Raw genomic sequence first — 22965 nt, 5'->3', positions numbered from 1 at the left:
TGTAATACTTTGCTCCAAGCTCTTCTCGATTGGATGGTTTGTGTTGGGAAGTCTGCCGTGATTCTGATAGGCTTTCCTTTATAGGTAATCTGCTTCTTTTCTCTAGCAGCTTTTAATACTCTTTTCTTTTGCTGGAGATCTGGGATCTTGACTAGTATATGTCTGGATGTAGTTTTGTTTGAGTTATGGTTAGTTGGAGTTCTGTAGGCCTCATTTACCTGTATTTCATGTTCTGTTTCCATGCTTGGGGAATTTTCTGCTATTATTTCTGCAAATATTCTTTTTATGTCATTTGTGTTGCCTTCTGCTGTTTCATTGACTCCTATTAGTCATACATTATTCCTCTTTGCCTCATCTTGCAGCTGTTGAATTGATTTTTCCTGGTTCCTCGTTGATTATAAGAGATCCTTTCTTTTACATTCGCTAGCAGCCATGCTGTCTTCAAAATCTGAAATTCTATCTTTAGCTTCATTCAAGCGGCTTTTGCAGCTTTCAATGGAAGCTTTGATTTCTTTTTGAAACTGGTTCATGCTTTCTAAGTCATTTCTACATTTTTCATTTAACGTTTCTGTCCATTGCCTATGTTCTTCTATTTTCTTACATGTTTCTTCTTCAGATGTCCTGAGCAGTTCTTTCATTATTATTGTCATTTCATTTTTTGCCTGAGAGATTATTTCTGATCTGATCTCTTCTATGGCCTGATGAAGTTGTTTCTTCACTTCCATTGCAGTCATTTCAGCAATTTCAGGTGTGTGTTTACCAAGTTCTCCTATGTCAATGTCTCCTGGACTTGTGCTGAGTGGGGTGGAGTTCTGAGATTGTGTTTTAGTCCTTCGTCTTGTCATGTTTGATCCCAGATGGAGAAAGCTCAATCTCCCTCTTCCCTTGCAGCTCAGCAAAGACCGCTAGTGTCCCTAGTTTTCTTGGCAGTCAGGCTTGCCCCTCAGTGTCTGTTGAGATGCAGTGCTTATTCTGGAGTTTTTCAGCAGATGATGAAGTGTATATAGTTCTCCCATGTCTCAGACACAGACCGTGATGCCAGCTGATGGCAGTCCATCTGATCCAGTGACCCCTTGTAGTTCAGGGCACGTGTATGACCCAGGATCTGGTTGCACTGCTGGCTCAATCTCAGACCAGTGGACCAGTGACCCAGGCAGTTCAGGGTACAGGCAAACCCAGACATGAACTGCAGGGTCGACAGTTTGTGGACCACCTGATTCTGAGTCTCTGGTCAGCACAGAAGTTAGACGCAGGCCACATCAACAGCCCTCACAGACTGCCCTTGTCTGCGACCCCCAGATGATCAAGGTGCAGGCAAAGCCCAAACACGAGCCGTGGTGCCACAGCTGCCAGCGCCCCCAGTCCAGTACCTCACTCTGCACTGGGCACGCGCAGAGAGAGCCAACACACGAACCCTGGTGAGAGCAGTTCACGGGCCTTCTGAGTGAGGATGTCTGGTCCGCGCCAGGCGCACTGAAGGCAGAGACTCAGACTGGAATGGCGGCGGGGTCCTGGGTCGGCTGCTGTACCCCCAGGAAGTAGATGGGAAGTACCTGGCTCTTTCCACTGCATTTAGCTGGGAACCGTTCTGTTAGCAGGTCACAGCTCACCTGAATCTGTATCTCTAGTCAGTTCAGAATGCGCAGAAGGGTCAGATGCAAAAACTTTTTAATAAGATGAGATCCTAGTTGTTGATTCTTTGAAGTATTTCCCGTGTAGTTTGGTTTTTGTTCATGAACTCTCTGCCTACCCCTATGTCTTCAAGATTCCTGCGTACTTTCTCTTCCAGTAGATTTAGTATTTCTGTTTTAATATTTAGAGCTTTAATCCATTTTGACTTTAGTGCCTGGTGATAGACTTCTAATAAATGTTTCAACTCACTGAAAAGACTTCCCTAATCCTAGAAAAGTGATTTTTCTTAGAAAAGTGATTTTCTTTCATCTCAGATAAAGTGATATCCAATATTCTTTGGTATCAACAAACACATTTTTAAAGTGCCTAATCTATTGTTTTTATCCAGGTACAATATTAGTACAGAATGAGTCACTTTAGAACACATACTGTTTTGGATAGACATGTAACTTCTTTGTTACTCCATCTCTGGAATCTGCCTATCCAATGGGGTTTAGGCATTGGAATGAGTAGTTATCAGTCCTCCTTCTATCCTTATTTTTTCTTTTACTGCCTTTTTATGAACATCTGCCCTCTAGACCTAGTTTTAAGATAACTTATTTACAACACTGCATTACTCCAAAAAGAATTAAGTACATACTAATGAACAAAGAGAAAAGAATGTAGGTCATCTACTTTGAGCAATAAAAGCTTAGAGAACAACCTTTTGTGAGTCAAATTTCAATTAATGGGTATCTTTTTTGAAATGTAATGGCAGAGGTAAGAGACTGAGGCCAAATTAAAGAATTTCCATTTCACTAAATCTTTATAATGCTGTAACATGATCAGTTTAATTTTCTAATTAATCTAAGTTTAAACCCTAAACATTTAATTTCAAACTGCATAGCTGGAAATTTATTTTATACTGCTTCCTGTCTGGTTACATATAATGTAAATAAACATAATCGGCCAAATTTTTTCTCAGAGGGTTTTTTTTAGGACTTTGAGTCTGTAAATTCTTTTGTTCAGAAAGTAAGCAGTAGATTGGTCTTTCAATCTGAAAATCCAGGCTACTTGGCTCTGAGAAAATTAAAATACTCTCATTTCATTTATTTGATTATTTTCCTCTTAATTTTCTGTTTGTTTTTTTAGAACTCCTCCTAGTTATTAATAAGACTAATACTCTAATATTTCCAAACATTTCATTGTGAAAATTTTCAGAATTCAAGAGGTGTTAAAATCTAGATCCATATACCTACCATTTAGTTGTGCATTAATATTGTTCCTGTCTTTTCTTTATACATATCTATTCATCTATTGATCTGTCTTATTTTTTATATATTTCACAGTAATTGTAGTTACCATATGATAATTCCAGTTCTTCAACTTTCATATTATTTACTAGAGTTCATAACTAGAATTGCAATAAAGTTTGCATTTTCTTCTTTTGAAGTAAAATTTACATAAAATAAAATGTTAAAAGCTCCTAACAATCAAGATAGCAGACATTACCAAAATCAAGATAGCAAATATAAGCATCACCCCAAAAAGTTCCTTGTGCCCTACTCTATGTTCTCCACCCTATCTCGAGCCTGTACCTCCTCCCCAAGTTCCCAAGTAACCACTGATCTGCCTTCTGTCACTACAGAACAGTTTGTACTTTCTAGAGTTATATATAAATGTAGTTATGAAGTATTGAGAATTTTTTTTTATGTACCAGGGATCGAACTCCGGACCTTGCACTTGCCAGGCAGGTGCTTGAAGTTTTGTGATTTTTTTCAGATTTCTTCACTTAGCATAATTATTTTTAGATTCATCTGTATTGCTTCAAGTATCAATAGTTCATTCCTTTTATTGCTGAGGAGTAATCCATTGTGTAGATAGTCCACAGTCCACAATGCCTAACCATTTCATAGATGGTTAATGAAATTTTATTTTATTTTTAGATACCAGGAGTTTTTTACTAAGCATTTGTCAAATGCCTTTTCACATTTTGTTTGCTTCATTGGTTTATAAATATTCTTATTTTTAATTGATGCATAATGGTACATATTTAATTCATGTCTATAGTATATAAAGATAAGATAGGGTAATTGGTGTATCTATCACCTCTGCTTTGTTCTACATTCAGTGAGGTAGTCATATGATTTTTCTTTCTTAGTTTATTATGTTGAGGTATATTGATTAGTGTTCAATATTAAACCTGCCCAACAATACCCTCATACATTTTGGGTAGGAATGTAAATTAGTACAACCAATATAAAAAATGGGATGGTTGTTCCTCAAAACACTAGAAATAGAGCTACCATGTGACCCATTAATTCCACTACTGAGTACATCTCCAAAGGAATTCAAGTCAGTACACTGAAGAAATATCTGCATTCACACATTTATTGCAGCACTATTCACATAGCCAAGATACGGGCTCAACGCAGGTGTCCAGTGACAGATGCCTAGATGAAGAAAGTGTTATATATATACACACAGTGAGATATTATTTGGCTATGAAGATAGATGAACTTCTGGCATCAATTCACCAATCAAAAGTCACAGACTGGCAGAATGGATCAAGAAGCATGATCCAGCAATGTGCTGCATACAAGAAACACATTTAACTCAAAAGGAAATCCATAGTCTGAAAGTCAAAGAATGGAAAACAATACTCTATGCAACAGGAACTCAGAAAAAAGCAGGGGTAGCTATTCTATTTGCAGACAAAGTGAATTTTAAGCAAAGACTGATTAAGAGAGATAAAGAAGGTCACTACATCCTTGTAAAGAATCCAAGAGGAAGAAATAACAATGATAAATATATATGCAACAAATACCAGTGCACCCAGCTATATAAAACAAATATTAACGGGCATAAAAAAAATCAAATAAACACTGATTTAATTGTTTTGGGGGATTTCAATACCCCACTGTCACAAAAAGACAGATCAACTAGACAAAAAAATCAACAATAAAATAATAGAAATGAACCAAACTTTTTTGTTTGTTTGTTTTCCAGTACCAGGAATCAAACTCACAACCTTGCGCTTGCTAGGCAGCCACTGTGCCACTGAGCTAAATCCCCAGCCTCCTGAACCAAACTTTTGAACAAATGGACCTAATAGATGTCTACAGAATGTTCCACCATACAACATCAGAATACACATTCTTCTCAGCTGCACACAGGATGTTCTCCCAAACAGACCACATACTAACTCATAGAACATGCTTAAGTAAATACAAAGGAATTGAAATTATCCCATGCATATTATTAGAACATAGTCCAATGAAATTGGAAATCAATGGCAAAAGAAACCATAAGAACTTCATAAACACATGGAAATTAAATAGCACCCTCCTGAACAACCAGTGGGTCACAGATGAAATTAAAAAAATTAGTTTCTACAATTAAATGACAGGGACAGTACAGCATATTGGAACTTATGGGACACAGTGAAAGCAGTCCTAAGAGGGAAATTTATAGCAGTGAATACCCATATAAGGAAAATAGAGCAAGCAAAAAATAAACAACTTAATGATGAACCTCAAACTTCTAGAAAAAGAGCAAAGCCAAAAACTCATACAAGGAAAGAAATTATATGGATCAGAGCAGAAATTAATGCATTGGAGACTAAAAAGCAATAATACAAATAATAAATGAATCCAAGAGTTGGTTCTTTGAAAGATTAAATAAAATCGACAAACCCTTAGCCAATATTATCAAAAAAAGGAAAGAAAAAACTCGGGTCCACACAATTAGGAGTGAAAAGGTGAAGTCACAACAGACCCTGCAGAAATCGAGAAGGTCATCTGTACCTACATCAAAAACTTGTATTCTAATAAGATGGAAAATGCAGAAGAGATGGACAGATTCCTAGATACATACAAATTACCAAAGTTGAATCAAGAAGATATAAAAATTCTAAATAAAACAGTATCAATCAATGAAATCAAAGATGTAAAAACCTACCAACAAAGAAAAGCCCAGGCCCTGAATAATGATTCACTACTGAATTCTACAAGAAATTTAGAGAAGACTTAACACCAGCACTGCTCAAACTCTTTAATGAAATTGAAAGGGAAGCAGTATTTCCAAATTCATTCCTGAAAGCAGGCATTACCCTCATACAAAAACTGGAGAAGGACCCAACCATGAAAGAGAGCTACAGACCCATCTCCCTCATGAACATAGATGGAGAAATCCTCAATAAGATACCGGCAAACAGAAAGCAGCAAATCATCAAGAGGATTATACACCATGACAAAGTGGGATTCATTCCAGGGATGCAGAGATGATTCAACATTTGTAAATCAATAAATATAATAATACACCATATTAATAGAGCCAAGGACAAGAATCATATGATCATCTCAAAAGATGCAGGAAACACTTTTGACAAAGTCCAGCACCCATTCATGATAAAAACCCTGCAAAAAATTGAAATAGATGGTCTTTATCTTGATCTCATAAAAGCCATCTATGATAAACCAACAGTTAATATCTTTTTGTTTTTGTCTTTGGTTTTTGTTTTTTTTTGTTTTTTTCCGGTACCGGGAATCGAACTAACGAACTTGCACTTGCCAGGCAGGTGCTGTGCCGCTGAGCTAAATTCCCAGCCCCCAACAGTTAATATCATACTAAATGGACAAAAACTGAAAGCTTTCACTCTAAAATCAGGAAAAAGACAAGGAGGTCCACTGTCTCCACTCTTATTCAACATAGTCCTGGAAACTTTAGCCAGAGCAATTAGACAAGAGAAAGAAAAGGAATAACAATAGGAAAGGAGGACGTGAAATTACCACTATTTGCAGATGATATTATACTCTACGTAGAAAACCCCCAAAACTCCACTAAGAAACTACTAGATTTAATAAGCAAATTCAGTAGCATAGCTGGGTGCAAAGTCAACACTCAAAAATCAGTAGCCTTCCTGTACACAAATAACAAACTTACTGAGAGAGAAATTAGGGAAACAACACTTCATGGTAGCATCTAAAAAAAATGAAATACCTAGGAATCAGTCTAACAAAGGATGTAGAAGACCTCTATATTGAAAACTACAGTACTCTGGAAAAGGAGATTGAAGCGGCTATCAGAAAATGGAGAGATATCCCTTGCTATTGGATAGGAAGAACCAGTATAGTGAAAATGGCCATACTTCCAAAATTGTTATACAGATTTAATGCAATTCCAATCAAAATTCCAACAGCATATCTTACAGAATTAGAGAAAACAATCCTAAAATTCATTTGGAACCAGAAGAGACCTAGAATAGCAAAGTCAATTCTGGGCAACAAAGGCAAGACAGGAGGCATCACAATGCCTGGCTTAAAATTATACTGTAAAGCTACAGTGATTAAAAAACAGCGTGGTACCGGAAAAAAAAAAAAAAAAAAAAAAAAAAAAACAGACTTGAAGGTCAATGGAACAGACTAGAAGATGCAAAAACAACTCCAGATATATTCAGCCACCTTATATTTGACAAAGGAGCCAAACACACTGGAATAAAGATAGCTTCTTTAATAAATGGTGCTGGAGAAACTGGCTCTGCACATGTCAAAGATTAAAATTGGGCTCATATCTTTCACCATGCACTAAATGAAATTCAAAATGGTTCAAAGATCTAAATATTAAGACAAATATTAATTCTGCTGGAAGATGGAATAGGTAAAACTCTGAAGACATTGGTGTAGGCACAGACTTTATGAATAAAACCCCAGCAACTGGGATCTCATCCTATTAAAAAACATTTGCACAGCAAGAGAAACCACCAACAGAGGGAAAAGACAAGCCACAATGTGGGAAAAAATGTTTGCTGGATGTTCCTCAGGCAAAGGTTTACTATCGAGAACATATAAAGAACTCAAACCAGACCTCCCAAATTTAAAGACCCAGTACAAAAATAAGCATTGGACATGAATACACACTTTTCATATAAAAAAATACAAACAGCAAATAAATATGTGAAAAAAGTTCAACATCTTTGGTCATTTGAGAGATGCAAATTAAAACAACATTGAGATTCCATCTCACCCTGGAAAGAATGGCTGTTATCAAGAAATCAACCAGTAACACGCTGGAGGGGCTGTGGGGAAAAGGAACTCTTCTCCACTGTTGGTTTGACTGTAGACTGGTACAACCACTGTAGAAATTAGTGTAGAGATTCCTCAAAAAACTAGGATTGGAGGTCCCATTTGACCTAGATATTCCCCTTCTGGGTATTTTCCCAGAAGAATTAAAAACATTGTACCACAGTGATATGTATGCATCTATGTTTGTAGCAGTACAGTTTGTAATAGCTAGATCTTGGAAACAACCCAAATGCCCATCAACTGAGGAATGGATAAAGAAGATGTGGTCTTTTTATATAATGGAGTATTACTCAGCCATAAAGAAGGATAAACTGGAGGCTTATAGGTAAATGTATGCAACTTGAGTCCATACTCATAAATGAAATAAAGCAGATACAAATGTGTAAATATAGTATTTTAGTCTCCCTAGTGTGAGAAGCTGAAAGTGTAAATGTGATCCAAAATGTACAGTAGATATTGTAAAATGGGAAGAAACTTAAAAAGGAAAGAGAAATTGGTTTAAGGGAATGGGAAAAAAGAAGGAAGGGAAAAACAAAAGGAAAAGAAATATATATACACACACACACATAAAAGAGAGCTGAGATAGTTGCACAACTAATTCCTCTCAGTTCATTGAAAAGATAGGTCTGTGTTTATATTATTTGGACAATTAAATGCTGATATTGTGTACTCAGTAATTTAAAGATAATATGCAGTATATTAACCATTGTTACTCTCCTATCATATTACTTTGGAATTTTGGGGGGTTTTGGTTTTTTTTTTGTTTGTTTCTTTTTCTTTAAAATAGTTTTTTTTTTTTTTTTTTAAAAAGATAGATGAATTTCTGTCATTTACAGCAACATGGTAGAGCTGGAGGACATTATGTTAAATGATATAAATCAAGTACCAAAAGGCAAACACATGTTCTCATTTATACATGAAAGTTTTAAAAAAATGTATTTCAAAGTAGAGAATAGAATACTGGTTACCAGAGCCTGGAAGAAGATTGGGAAGATGGGAAGAAGAGTAATAGTCAGTGGGTACAGGGGTCCATTTGGATAGGAGGAATAATTTCCAGTGTTGTTTTGCACAGTGGAATAACAGTGACTGACAAGAGTTAATGGAATATCTCAAAAGACCTACTAGAGAGGATTTTGAATGTGTTAATACAAAGAAATGATAAATAAACATCATTTATTTATCATTTATTTATCATGAGGTGATATGTACCATTACCCTGATCTGCTCATAACACATTGTATACGTGTATTGGAGTATCACCATGTATCCCGTAAATATGTACAATTGTTATGTATTAATTAAAAATATAAAAAAATTTAAAACCTGCCTTTTGTTTCTAAGATAACCTTGGTTATATTATTCTTTTTATATATTGCTAGATCTGAATTTCAGAAATTTTGCTTAGAATTTTTACATCTGTGTTCATGAAGCATATTGTTCTATTTTTGCAAAATCTTTTTTAGTTCTGTTATAAGAATAAGGCTGGCACCATAGAATATATCAGTTAAGTATGATATAATATATCAGTAATACTTAATATCAGTTAAGTAATACTTAATATCAGTAATACTTAATATCAGTTAAGTATCAGTAATGTTTATTGAAACATTATTTGAATATGTTATGAAATACATTATGGTGATTAACACATGTGTACAGTATATAATAATCAAATTGGGCAATAAGCATTTCTGTCTCCAAACATCATTTTTAGGTATTGGGAATTGCATACTCTTCTAGTCATTTTAAAATATATCATAGATTGTTTTAACCAGTAGTTACCATACTGTGCTATAGAAAGATCAGAACTAATTCCTCTTTTCTAAATGTATTTTTGTACTCTTTGTTGAACTTGTTTCTATTCCCCAACCTCATCCTTCCCAGTCTTCAGTGACCACTACTCCATTCTGTTCTTCTATAAGATCGACTTTTTAGTTTCCACAGGTGGTGAGAATGTATAAGAATTTGTTTTTCTGTGTCTGGCCTATTTCACTTAACAAAATGATCTCTAGTTCCATCCATGTTACTATAAATAACAGAATTTCATTCTTTTATGGATGAATAATATTGTTGTGTATGTCTTTATCCATCCGTCCACTAATGGGCATCTAGGATTGAGTCCATATTTTATCTACTGTGAGTTATAATAAACACAGGAGTGTAAGTATCTTTTCAGTGTAGTGATTTTATCTTCTTTGAATGTATATCCGTGAATGGGATTGCTGGATCATATGGTGGTTCTTTCTTTTCTTTCTTTTTTTTTTTCAGTACTGGAAATTGAATTCATGACCTTGCGCTTGCCAGGCAAGCGCTTAAGCCACTGAGCTATATCCCTGGCCCAGTTCTTTTTTTTTTTCTTCACGGAATCTCCATACAGTTTCCCTACTGTCTCCTATAATGACATTCCCACAAATAGTGTATAAGAATTCTTGTTTTTCCACATCTTTGTCAGTGTTTGTTATTTTTTGTCTTTTTGATGATAGCCACTCTATGGTGAGATACCTCATTGGGGTTTTAATTTGCATTTCTCCAGTGATCAATGAGAGTGATCATTTACTTGTTGCCCATTCTTTTTTTTTTTTTTTTTTTTGAGAGAGGGCCTTGCTATGCAGTTCATCCTGGCCTTGAGCTAACTTCATAGTCCAGGCTGGTCTCAAACTCGCAACGATCCTCCTGAACCTCAGCCTCCTGAGTGCTGGGATTGCAGGTGTGTGCCACCACACCTGGCTTTTTGGCCATTCTTATATCTTCCTTTAAGAAGTGTCTATTTAGTTCTTTAGCCAGTTTTAAAATTTGATTATTTGTTGGGGTTTTTGTTGGGGGGTTTTGTTGTTGTTTTGGTGTTGAGCATTTTGAGCACCATATATATTCTGGGTATTAATTCTTTGTCAGATGAATAGTTTACAGATATTTTTCCCATCCTGTAGGTTACCTCTTAGCTCTGTTGATTATTCTTCTGTTTTGTAGATCTTCATGGTTTGATATAATCCCATTTCTCTAGTTTTACTAAGGTGACCTATGCCTTTGGGGGTCTTATCTTAAATAATTATAGCAGTGTCTTGTAGTGTTCTTGTAGTACACTATAGTTTGGTCTGGTAGGGAGAGTTTAAATTTAACCAAAGGAATGCTGATAATGTATCCCCTTGGGTAACTTGAGCTGGTTCCTGGAAGGTGTAGTCTCTTTTTTTTAATTAATTAATTTTATTAGTAATTTTTAGTTATAATTTCCTTATCTCTTTTTTATCTTTTATTTTGTCCTACCTCAAACCCAGAAGGGGTCTGTGGGACCCTCCATTGTATATCCAGTGAGTTTAAGGTACTACAGGCTTGTACTACAAGGTTCTTGTAGTGACTTTATAGTTTTAGGTTTTACATTTAAGTATTTGGTTCATTGAATTGATTTTGTGAGTTTTTTCTTGAGTGTTTGGTAAAGTTCCTGATGAAGCCTTTGTGTCTGGAGTTTTCACTGTAGGAAAATTTTATTTCAATTTCTCGAGCAGATAAAGAGCTATTCATATTGCTTCTTTCTTCTTGAGTGAGGGTTGGTGATTAATAATAAAAAATTTGTATTTTTACTATCTACTGTTTTGTGGCATACGGCTCTTAAAACCCTTGAAATCTTTAAATGATGTGTGTCTTTTGTGTGCTACTGAGGTGGGTGCCTAGAGAGAGGCTCCTGGATAGCCTCATTTTCAGCCCTATTCAAAAAACAAAAACAAACAAGCAAACAAAACATTAATATCTATAGAATGGGCTAGTACCTTTCTGGGGAGTGGGCCACCTTTTCCTGGGCTTTTCTGCCCCTTCAAGAAAGGTATAAGTGCTCTCCATTCCAAATTATAATGTGCCTCATTTTTCTGAGCATCTACATTCCATTGTTAACTGCGTCCTAAAATCTTTGCTTAATAAAACCTTCTTGTTTCTCCTACAAACCTATTACAAAAGAATGGGATAGGTTCCTTATTTCAGCCTGCATTTGTCTGGTCATCTTAGAAACAACTTTGAAGATAACAATATGCAATATAATAAATATAATATAATATAATAACCATTAATATAATAACCATTGTTAATTTCCTCTCATCTTGTTTTAAAATTGTGTATCATTTTTGTTTTTCTCTTTAAAAAATAAACATAGCAGGGCTGGGGATTTAGCTCAGCGGCACAGCGCCTGCCTGGCAAGCGCGAGGTCATGAGTTCAGTTCCCAGTACTGGAAAAAAAACAAAAATAAATAAATAAATAAATAAAAATAAAAATAAACATAGCAACTCTATTAAGATAATTTAAGGGGCTGGGGATTTACCTCAGTGGCACAGCACCTGCCTGGCAAGCGCAAGGTCGTGGGTTCAATTCCCGGTACCGGAAAAAAACAAACAAAAAAAGATAATTTATATGCCGTGTAGTTTATTAAAGTGTGCAATTCGATGGCTTTTAGAATATTACCCATCATCATAATGCATTTTAAAACATTTTAATCCCCCCAAAAATGATGCCTGTACCCACTAGGCATCACTTACCAGTACCCCCACACCCCCAGACAAGCACTAGTCTAATTTCTGTCTGTCTCTATTTGCCTGTTCTGGATATGCATATAAATGGAAATCATACAATATATGACATTTTATGATTGGATTCTTTCATGTAGCTTGTGTTCAAGTTTCATCTGTATTATAACTTGTATCACTACCTCATATTTCTTTATTGCCATATAGTATCTTAGTATTCCACTGACTAGATAGGCTCCATTTTTTTTACCCTCTGATCAGCTGCTGAACATTCAGGTTTTCTCCATCTTTTATTAATTTATAATTTGTACAGCACTTTTCTAAGTAGCATAGAACTTAAGCTTTATTTTCTTTAAAAATTTGTTATTGCTTATAAATCCTTTGCAGACTTACAAAATTATATTAACATCACCAGTCTGGTGTTATTTCCTCTCATTGTGTTTGTTCTTGTATATTTTTACCTTTTTTCCTCTCATTTTATTACACTGTAGGCAACAGAATATTCAGTCAATCACATTTTACAAGTTCCCTTAAAATTTTTTGAAGAAAACTAAATTGTCCATAATTCCTTTACCTTAACTTCATTTTCATTTTGCATTCTCTTCCTTGCCTTTGTGTACTTGGCGGATGAAATCATAGCCTATTCTGCTTGTTTTCTGAAATGTATCATAAGCACTACATCATGTTGTAGTTAAATGTTAACCTATTTAATGGCAACATAATATTCTATTGTGTAAAGACTATACTATCTTTACCTACCTTTTCTTCTCTATGTGGACATTAAAGTTACTAAATTTGGGGGAGGGAGAGGTAGGTAGTTAGTGAAGAAATGCCATTTTTGTTGAACTTTAGGGCCATTTGCAAGTACATATAGTGAGAATTGTGACTTCCCACATTCCTTCTTTTTGCATCAAGATACACCAGCCCTTTCTTTGATTGTTCATTTTATACTTACATCTCAGAGAGAATATTTTGTTAGGTATCTACAAGTCTTTTGTTGATTATGTTCTCCTAATCAAATCTTTTGTCCTCCCACTACAGTGTTGCTTTTAACAAGGTTACTAGGTTCATCAGTCATCACATGGAATTACAGTTTTTTATTTCCCTATATAGATTGTTGGCACTTTGTAGACAGGGACCTCATAAAATGCATGGCATTAAATTAATGAAAAGCACAAATTTCTAGTAAACACTTATGTATAGTTTCTCAGCCTAGGTTCAAGAGTAACTCAAATATGTCTTAAAATTCCTGAGTTCACAAAGAAATTAATAAAAGAAAAGCCAAACTAATTGCTCACCATTGTGGTAAAAAATAAGTATGTTACTGTTTTTAAAACTAATATTTATATGAAAATATAAAATCAACTACACATTTACTTTTTGTTGTTGTTGCAAGAGATTGATCTCAGAACTTCAGGCATGCTAAACATACACTCTATGATTGAATTACAGCACGATCTCCCTCCTGTGCTTTTCTGATACACAGTTGTATTACCAAGTACTTGATGAGAGGAAGTTTCTTTTTATAGAAATAGTAAGGGAGAGAGGAATTCTAGAATGAGAATATTGTTGTTTTACTACTACAAATGATAAATGAATCTAGACACTGACCATCAACAGCCTTTAACATCACAAAGGGAGCTACTACCAGACTGAGTGGTACTGTCTATTAAGTATTCTTGTCAAACAAGCCTGAATCCTGATCAAGAATCAACTACTAGTTTGTAGGAAATGCAGAAACCAAAGGAATATGTCAAATAACACAACTGAGATATAGTCAGCAATCACTACTGTTGAGACTCTATAGGAACTCTGGGCAAGTTATTTAACCCTGTTTTCAACAAACAACATGCAGGTGGGAAAAGAAACTATAAATAATAAAGAGGTAAAACTGACCTACTGATATACAAACTAATGGCAGTAGATAGCATTACAGTGGTATCTTGGTTCACAAACTTAATTCATTCCATGCTTCTGGAAAAGGTGTCCACATTCATGTTTGTGCGGGAAAGGTGGCCACAGTTGTGTTGGTCAACAAATACAGAGTTCACAAACAAAAACAAAATTTTGCCAAATACTTCTGTTTGCAAACCAAGTTGTTCACTGTTATTTATTCTTGTCGCTGAAAAAAATACTTGACATCCAAAATGAAAGAAGGAAAGGTTTGTTTCAACTCACAGTTTGTAGAGGTTTCAACCCACAATCGGCCAGCTCCAAGGCAGTGTGGCATGGCAGAGGAGCATCGCAGAGCAGGCAGGGGGCAGTAGCAGACAATCAGCAAGTGACCACAGCAGCCCTCTTTCTGTCCCTTTTATTCTGTCCAGGGTAGGGCACTCACACCCAGGGTGGGGCACCCTTAATCCTAGCATCATACCATGAATCAATCCCAGCATCATCACCTCCTTAATCCAAGCGTCACACACTCTAGATACAGCCACCACCGAAAAGCCCTACCTGTGACTGCATGATGCTTTGGAGGGACATCTAGACGCAAGCCATAACATCAGCAAACAAAAGTGTTCATGAACCCAGTTACCACTGTATTTGGATCATACCAGACTTGACTGATGATAAATATAACAAAACCATCATTTTTTTTACACTTACAAGGCAACTAGAAATTTGAACACCAAGTTGATATTCGATATTTATGAATTACTATTAATTTTTTAAACAATAGAGTTGTTAAAGTCTGCATGAAATAATTCTTATTGGAAAAATAATGCATTATCAATAACTCCAAAATACTTATTGATACAGATAACAATGGGAATTGCTATATTTCTTGGGATTTCTCTGAAGTATGTCTAGGTCTTATTAAGTGGTATTGAAACCATTAATCAAAAGTTGATAGCTGTGTGATAATATTAATGTACCAGTGTTATAGCAAAAGTTGAAAATAACACAAATATTCATCAGCTGGAATAAGGAATTGCTGTATAGTCAAGCAGTGGAATTCCATATATGTAATTGTACAGTGATTGAAAAATTAGACTCTAGCCAAACTGCTTGGGTTTGACTCTCAGCTCTGGCTGTGCCACTTTTTAGTAATGTTCTTATAGGCAAGGTATTTAATTTCTTTGTGCCTCAGTTTCCTTGCCTTTAAGTAGGAGAAAAGCTAGGCTTGATGGCCCCTGTAAGTCTGAGCTTTTGGGAGCCTGAGGCAGGAGAAGCATGTGAGACCAGCCTGGGCAACACAGCAAGAAGTTCATCTCAACAGGGGACAAGGCAGGGAGTGATTGTATTTATCTCTGTCAGTCATAAAATTGTGGTGGGAATTAAGAGTTGATAAATAGTCATAGAAATCCCCAGCAATTTAGATAGCAAATCTCCGCATTCTTCATGATTCTTTAATATCATTACATGTTTATGAAGTGAGTCCTGGGCTGGGGATTTAGTTCAGCGGCACAGCACCTGCCTGGCAAGCGCAAGTTCGTGAGTTCGATTCCCAGTACCGGAAAAAAACAAAAACACAAAAAACAAATATGTCTTTTTGGGGCTGGGGATTTAGCTCAGCGGCAAAGCGCCTGCCTGGCAAGCGCAAGGTCGTGAGTTCAGTTCCCGGTACCGGAGAAAAACCAAAAAAAAAAAAAAAAAAAAGAAGTGAGTCCTTCCCCCTAACTTTCTCTCCTCAGGTCTAGTTTCTCTCTGAACTCCCTAATTAGAAACTTTGGTCTGGTGAACAAACATGTCTGGCCAGGCATAATTCAGGCAGTGTCTTCATACTGATATTCTTAACCTTTTTCCCTTGACCATCTCATCTGGTCCCTCAGATGACTGTGTCCATTTATTTGGATTTGAATCAGGCCTGCTGTTTGGGGAGCCCCATGAGTTTATTCTCCATATCCTGTCCCATGCTGGGTTTCCTTTGAAAGCTTTGTGGAAAATAAGTGACATTGCTTAATCTAGTACTTTCAGAGCTATTTTTTCTAGGTAAGGAAAGAAGTCAACACAATCTTAAAAGTCTCATAAAATTGCATGGCAAAATATCACTTGTTTCTTAGGACAGAATCATAAAAATTATTATGAAATGTAAAGTAAATATTGTTGCCAGAATTGGAGGGAAAGAGAGATGTCATTTGACAACAGTATTCCCTACCACAACACTCAATATGGATTGAATCTCTTCTTTTGCAAAATAAAATATCAGGAAACTAGCATATGGACCAGTTTGAGAAAGCATCTTGAAAAGTTTTTGCTTCCATCCAGAGAAGTAATTACAATCCTGAAATAGTTTTATCCACCAGTGTTATTTTCTGTTTACTAGAACTGCTGCTATTATCACAGGTTATATACTAAATCTGAAACTCTATAAAGTCTCATTGTGTCTTTCTTTCCATAATTATAATGCAGTTTCATTTTGTGGACTACCTTAATTTTTGTATACAGTTAACAGAAAACTTTATTTCCTTTCCCATCTCATCTATCCATCTTGCTGTGTGGCCTCAGAGAAGTCCATTCTATTATAGCATCTCTCAAGTGAACAATTAAGACATGTATTATTTGCCTTACCACCTGGTTAATAGTCCAACCAGACTGTGACGCTCTCCATTTCTGCAATTTCTATGTAAAGCTGTGATGAAATCTAGACAGAATAAGATGCTACTGCCCTCTCCTGGTTCTGAGAACACACCTGTCCATCAATGCAATGGTCCTCCTACCCATCCTAACAGAGGGACACAGTACCTGTTGTTCACAACTGAGCACATACCAGGAAACCAGAAAGAAAAGAAGACAAATTTCATGTTTGAAAAACAGTATTTTAAATGTTTGTGAATTAATGATTTCTCACATATATCAGATATAACTACTTGTGAGCTGTCTGGCCAACTAAAGTGTTTATCCTATCTTTGCTATAATTCTCACCTAATAAACAAGTTCTGACCCTGTGGGCCATTGTCACTTTGTTTTATACAATTTTTCTGCATTGGAATGTATGTGGTCCCTTTTGTAGAGAAGTTTTTGCATATTTTAGTTTGTGAATAAACAGGAAGATAATGTCAACTGGTATGTGTTAAGGAAAAGGAATATGCGGCAGCAGGAGAAAAAAAGGTGAAGGAGAAAGTGACAGCTTCATCACACTCTCAGATTCCTATAGAGCGCTGTCAAATTTTAATAAGAGATTTATAATTAATTGGTGTTTTGGTGTATAGATTATCCTAAAAATGATTTGTAAGAAGCTGATAAGGATTTATTAAGAATTCAGTTTTTCTCACCTCGTCTATACTAACTTCAGGACTCTTAAAATTTTTAGAACTGCTCTTGATTACACTATAAGATGCGGAACCCCTTCTGATTGTACTCATAGAAAAGGCAGTTGAGAAGTAACCCTTTTTTAAAAATTTTTACCTTTTAAATCCCTTTCAAAATAGGCCTGTGTAGTGCTGCTGACATAATTGTTACTCCTTAGAATGAAGGACTAAACTGTGAAAGGGGAACAATATGTAATCTACGTCCCAACTGTCTTTATGCTGAGTGTAGAAGGAACAAGTGATTCACAGTGTATGTGGCTTTTGCTCCCACACATAACCACGTACATTTTTGTCCATGATTTCTCATAGAAAAATAGTAGCTAAGTCTTAAATGAGCAGAAGACAGCTTGAAAATTAGCAGTGAACTTTATGTATGTTTTATCAGGGAACTCCTGGCTTTTGCTTCTTGGTCAATGATGGTGAACCTTTTAGAGCTTCCAGTGATACAAACAGTCCACTGCAGCATAGGTGTCATAAGTTTACCACCACTGTTCTAGGTCATCCCTAATTTATAGCCACCTACTAGCAACAATTTGGGTCATAGCTAGTTACTCAGCAGCAGTTCCAAGTCCCATCTTGAAGGAGGCTTATATTTACACATAGCGTGCAGAACACGGAAACTCTTATAAGCAAAAATCATAGCTACCTTTCTCCTAAAAAGTACTACATTTCATGATATGCCTGGTGCCTATTCTAGCTTTAGGTTTAGTATGCTCTGGAAATTAACATATATTAACTAAATAATATTTATTAAGTCTCTTATACATCTGTTACATGTCTCTAAGAAATGAACTGACTTTTGTTGCATAACTGTTATGTGTATAATCTTAATAATGATCTTCAGTCTCTGACATTTAAAGAAAATTCAACTTACTAAATTTTTCAAAAGAAAACTTACTGCTAACTTTAGTTCTACTCACAAAAAAACAGATAAACCCAATCCCAAAGAATGAAATGGGCTGAAAAAAGATCTATCTTTTGAAAATGTTACCTACTATGTGCTGAGAAATAATGAATTAAAAAATTGTTAAGCATCCTTAATTTTAAAGATAAAAGCAGTGGCTATGGAAAATGACTCAAGTCATTAACTAAAATTCGGCAATGTAATTTACCTCTAAAATTTTAAAATGCAGTGTTACATAAGGTCTTATCAGAGGTTTCATGGCAAAATAAATATTAACTTTTGAGAGACAAAATCCTATGGGTATGGGGAACACAGCAGGGCTAAGAAGTAATTTATTTTATGGTTTGCTTTGAATTCTTTTTGGAAGATTGAACAGCAGGGGCTTTGGAACCAAACAAGCTTTGGGCCTGAAACTTACTCAAACCTATTTCCACTACTTATATAATTGTTAGATGGCCTTAGGCAATCGCTTAAACTGCCACAAATTTCTCTTTTCTTGTAAGACTTTAGTGTTAAATTATATATACAAAAATACATGTATGAAGTAGCTACTAAGTGCCTACAGTTTGTTTCCCTTCCCTCTGTTAAATACCTCTGAAGTTTACTCTTACTCTAAAGCCCAGCAGAAAGTCCAAGAAGGAAGATTTGGTTTGTGGTCACCTTCCCATGCCTAGATTTGGTTACCAGAAAATGTTCTTGAAACTCAGGAAAGTCTTCCTGGGTATATGTGACAGTAGCCTTCATGGGGAAGTAATGGGCTAGCTGTGGTGGCAAACCTATGGACATGTGCTGCAGCAGACTGTTTGTATCACTGAAAGCTCTAAAAGGTTTGCCATCACTGGGCTAGGGTGAGCAGTAGTGCAGGTGTAATTCACTGAGCCACAAACTCAAGGTTTGCCCTTATTCTGTTTAGAAAGCCAAACTGCAGTTCACTGACATTGCACTTGGTGCCGTTTTTTTAATATGCACTCTAAAACCAAATAAATTATAAATTATTAGGAGTCTTATGTTTAGGTCTTACTGAATTTTATTCTAGTGAATTTTATCTTAATTATAACTGTTACAGTGCCTACTGTGTGTGCAGTACAGTGTTAGGTACTTCTCATATATTCTCTAATTCATAAAGTAACCTTTTGATTCCTAAGATGTTGCTAAAATGCCCATTTTGATAATATAGCTGAGTCACTAAAGGATTTGATGGCAAGTCCAAGGTTGCCAGTTAAAAATGAGTAAGGTGCTGATTACTAAGACTTTAGAGAAATCCTTTAATCAACTCTATGGTTAAGTGTGGCCCCTATGACTTTCTGAACTGTCATAACTCTGCCAGCTCCATGGTGATAGATATTTGTGTTCTCACAGAAACTTGCTCCTGGAGTCAACCAGTTTGCTTATACCTGCGTACAGGACCACCCCATTTGGACAAATCAGCAGTTTTGGGAGACAACTTTTTACAATGCAGTGCAGGAACAAGTCCGCTCCTTGTATCTTTCAACAAAGGAAGACAATCATACCCCATATCTAAAGCAAAAGGTAAGAGAAAAGAAAAGTACTTGTATGAGACTAGAGTTCTTCTCACTGTAAAGAAGGCTTTTATAGATATTCCCTGGGCAAAGGGAAATCTAGCCCTTCCTACTAGTGTATTTGAGTTTAATTTAGGGAACCCAAAAGCAAACATTTTTCTTCTGTTGCTTTCTGACCTTATATTTTTCCATAACAACTTCTTGATATAGTTCATTACTACTAGAATTATTTTATTATATTTTAATAAGTAATAATTCCTGGGAAACTGTTATGGAAAACTGAACATAAAGAACAATCCTAAAAGTATAGCTAGGCATAAGTATTATGCAATTTAGTTCCTTGAAGAAATATCAAATTAAAGTTAATTGACTCTAGGGCTGAGGATGGTGTAGCTTAGTGCTCTAGAACACTTGCATGTGCAAGGATCTGAGTTAAAGAGAAAGGTAATTAAGTTTATTTATTTATTTGTTTGTTTATGTATTTATTTGGTGTTTTTGCAACAGGGTCTCGCTATGCAGTTTAGGCTGGCCTTACACTCCCTTTGTAGCACACACTGGCCTCAAACTCCCTAATGCTGGGACTATAGGTGTACGCCACCACACCCAGTTTTAATTTTAAAGTAATTGTAGCCAGGCATGGTACCACACGCCTGTAGTCCCAGCACTTAGGAGGCTGAGGCAGGAGGATCGCTGTGAGTTCAAGGCCAGCCTGCACTACAAAGTGAGCTTAAGGCCAGCCTAAACTGCATAGTTAAACTCTGTCTCAAAAAGAGCAAAAAAAAAGAGAAAAAAAGGAAAAGAAAAATTCAGTAGATCTGCTCAAAAGTGTGCAGGCAGTAGATATAACTCTTTCTGTTTCTGTATATTTTAACAGCATATATTTTTAAATAAATATTTAAAATCAGAAGAATTATCCTTAGTTTAAAATATTCTAAAATATTAAAATGTCATTTTTAACTGTTTGATCTTAAACGTCATGTTACCTTTCTGTGCTTTGTTGTCTCACTGATAAAATAAATGAATAGGTATGATTATTATGAGATTTTAATGTCTCATGTGTAAGCTCATTACAGAGTACCTAATAGTAAATAAATGTTTAAAATGGTCACCTTCATAAATTGAACTTAAAACAGCCTAAAAGACTAATTATTGGTGTTGACTCACTTGAGTAATTTTTAATTCTGTGTGCCAGAAGAATACATCACTGATAATCATTTCCATCATCTTCCATTTTAAATTGTTTTGTGTAAGATAAATGATCCTAGATATCTAACAAATTACACAGTAGCATTCAAATATTTCTATGCCTCCTATTATTTTAAACATATTCTTGAGTATGATAAGAACAAGACCTTTAATAGTGAACAGCATTGGCATCTATCTGAAATTCCAAATTGTTATTGTACAGACAAGCATGACTTGTTTGCTTAATTTAAAGAACCAAATGCACTTGACTAAGAGGTAACTTATAACAGATGTAAAAACTGTAAGACTGAGGTCATACTGCAGAAGTAATTGTGCTGTCAAGATGTTTTTGATAGTTTAAGAAACTATAATGCTAACATGCATATATCTCAAAAGCATTCATAAAACAATCCTGTGACAAATTCAGTATCCTCCATTCTAAAGAAGTCTGTCTTTAATCCCTAGCTAGCTACAAATATGACCGTAGGTATACCAGCTCTCACCTGGTCCTACGAAAACCTGTTCAATTGGGGTAGGGGAACAACTGGGTTTTTGTTTCATGGTGGTTGTTAGATTCTTCTTCTCTGTGTTTTCATTTATGGTGATATAGGCATTATTTTCAATATAGTTGGTTTTCTTGATTTTTAAAATACTTACCCTAAATATGCCAATAAAATACACAGAAACAGAGAAAACCTATGCTTTAAAAATCATCCATGTTTTTGAAGCTTATTTGAAGTGATGGGTTCTCTCCTTTGGCTTTGGGTTTCCTTTTTTTCAGGATAAGCTTTCTGACGACCAGTATCAGGAGAAGACAGCCATGGACCTGGCAGCTGAGCAGCTTCGCCTTTGGCCAACTCTGAGCAAATCAACTCAACAAGAATTGGTGCAACGTGAAGAAAGCACTGTCTTCAGTCAGGCCATTCACTTTGCAAATCTTATGGTCAACTTACTGGTTCCCCTAGACACGAGTAAAAATAAGCTCCTGAGAGCATCAGCACCAGGTGACTGGGAAAGTGGAAGCAACAGCATTGTCACAAACAGGTACTGAAATGTGGGTACATGAGACCCTCTTCACACTGTTCTCAGGGCCAGTTTTGGCTTAGCAGAAAATACAACACATTTTGAGAAAAAATTGCTGTATATATTTCAAAAATTAACCGTTTTCCCCATCTGCAGATTTGCACAGCACTTTTGTATTAAAAGATCTTTACTTCATCCCACTATTCTTACCCTCTCCCCACATCTTTTCTCTTTCATGACCTAATTTTCTAGAAGTCTTGCCCACTACTGATGCAGCCTTTGATTCACATTCTGCTAAAGCAATTTATAGAAATCATTCTGAAAAAATTATAGTGAAGTCTGTCTTGCCAGTGTTTCTTTCTCTTCCTTTTTCCTCAGCTTATTTTTGGAATTTAACCAATCATGTCCTGTACCATGCCTTCTGCTGTATCCATCAATGACTTCCTATACCACTGAGAATAAAATCCAGTCTTTACGCTCACCCACAAAGCCCAACACAATCTGTGTTCTGGCTGTGGCTCTGACCTTGTTTCCTATCATTTTCTGTCAACCATCCTGTTCTGCCTGCTAATGCCAGCCCTTAAATACTCCAAGCATAGTCCTGCCGCAGAGCTTTTGTACTTGTTATTCCCTCAATCTAGAATACTCTCTGAAATAGTCACAAGAATAATTCTCTTACTTCATTGAAGTTTCTTTTCTTTGCTTTTTAAATTTATTTTAAAACAATTTTTAATTGCTTTTATTGGTACATTTTAGATATATATAACAATAACATCATATGGAATCTGTGCTTGTACATGATATATCTTGATTCTTTTTTCCCCTTTCCCACCCCTCCCTGCAATCCCTCTTCCCTTCTTTCCTTACAAAAGTATTGTTTC

The 22965-nt window shown here is 35.7% G+C and overlaps 1 protein-coding gene across 1 annotated transcript in view; it reads left to right on the top strand.

Annotated features, from left to right (window-relative positions):
• The window catches only part of Sbf2 (SET binding factor 2), a gene marked incomplete at its 5' end in the record, with an annotated part of 381407 nt that overhangs the window by 268789 nt on the left and 89653 nt on the right, over window positions 1-22965 (top strand). The window contains 2 exon segments of the mRNA XM_013511938.1: window positions 19716-19886; window positions 21843-22105. Of these exon segments, the coding sequence (XP_013367392.1) occupies window positions 19716-19886; window positions 21843-22105 (434 nt within the window).

The sequence above is a fragment of the Chinchilla lanigera genome, unplaced genomic scaffold (assembly GCF_000276665.1).
Source record: "Chinchilla lanigera isolate Chin_1 unplaced genomic scaffold, ChiLan1.0 scaffold00013, whole genome shotgun sequence".
Classification (NCBI taxonomy): Eukaryota; Metazoa; Chordata; class Mammalia; order Rodentia; family Chinchillidae; genus Chinchilla; species Chinchilla lanigera.
The sequence above is the reverse complement of the archived record's forward strand: the minus strand, read 5'-3'. Positions and strand labels throughout refer to the sequence as shown.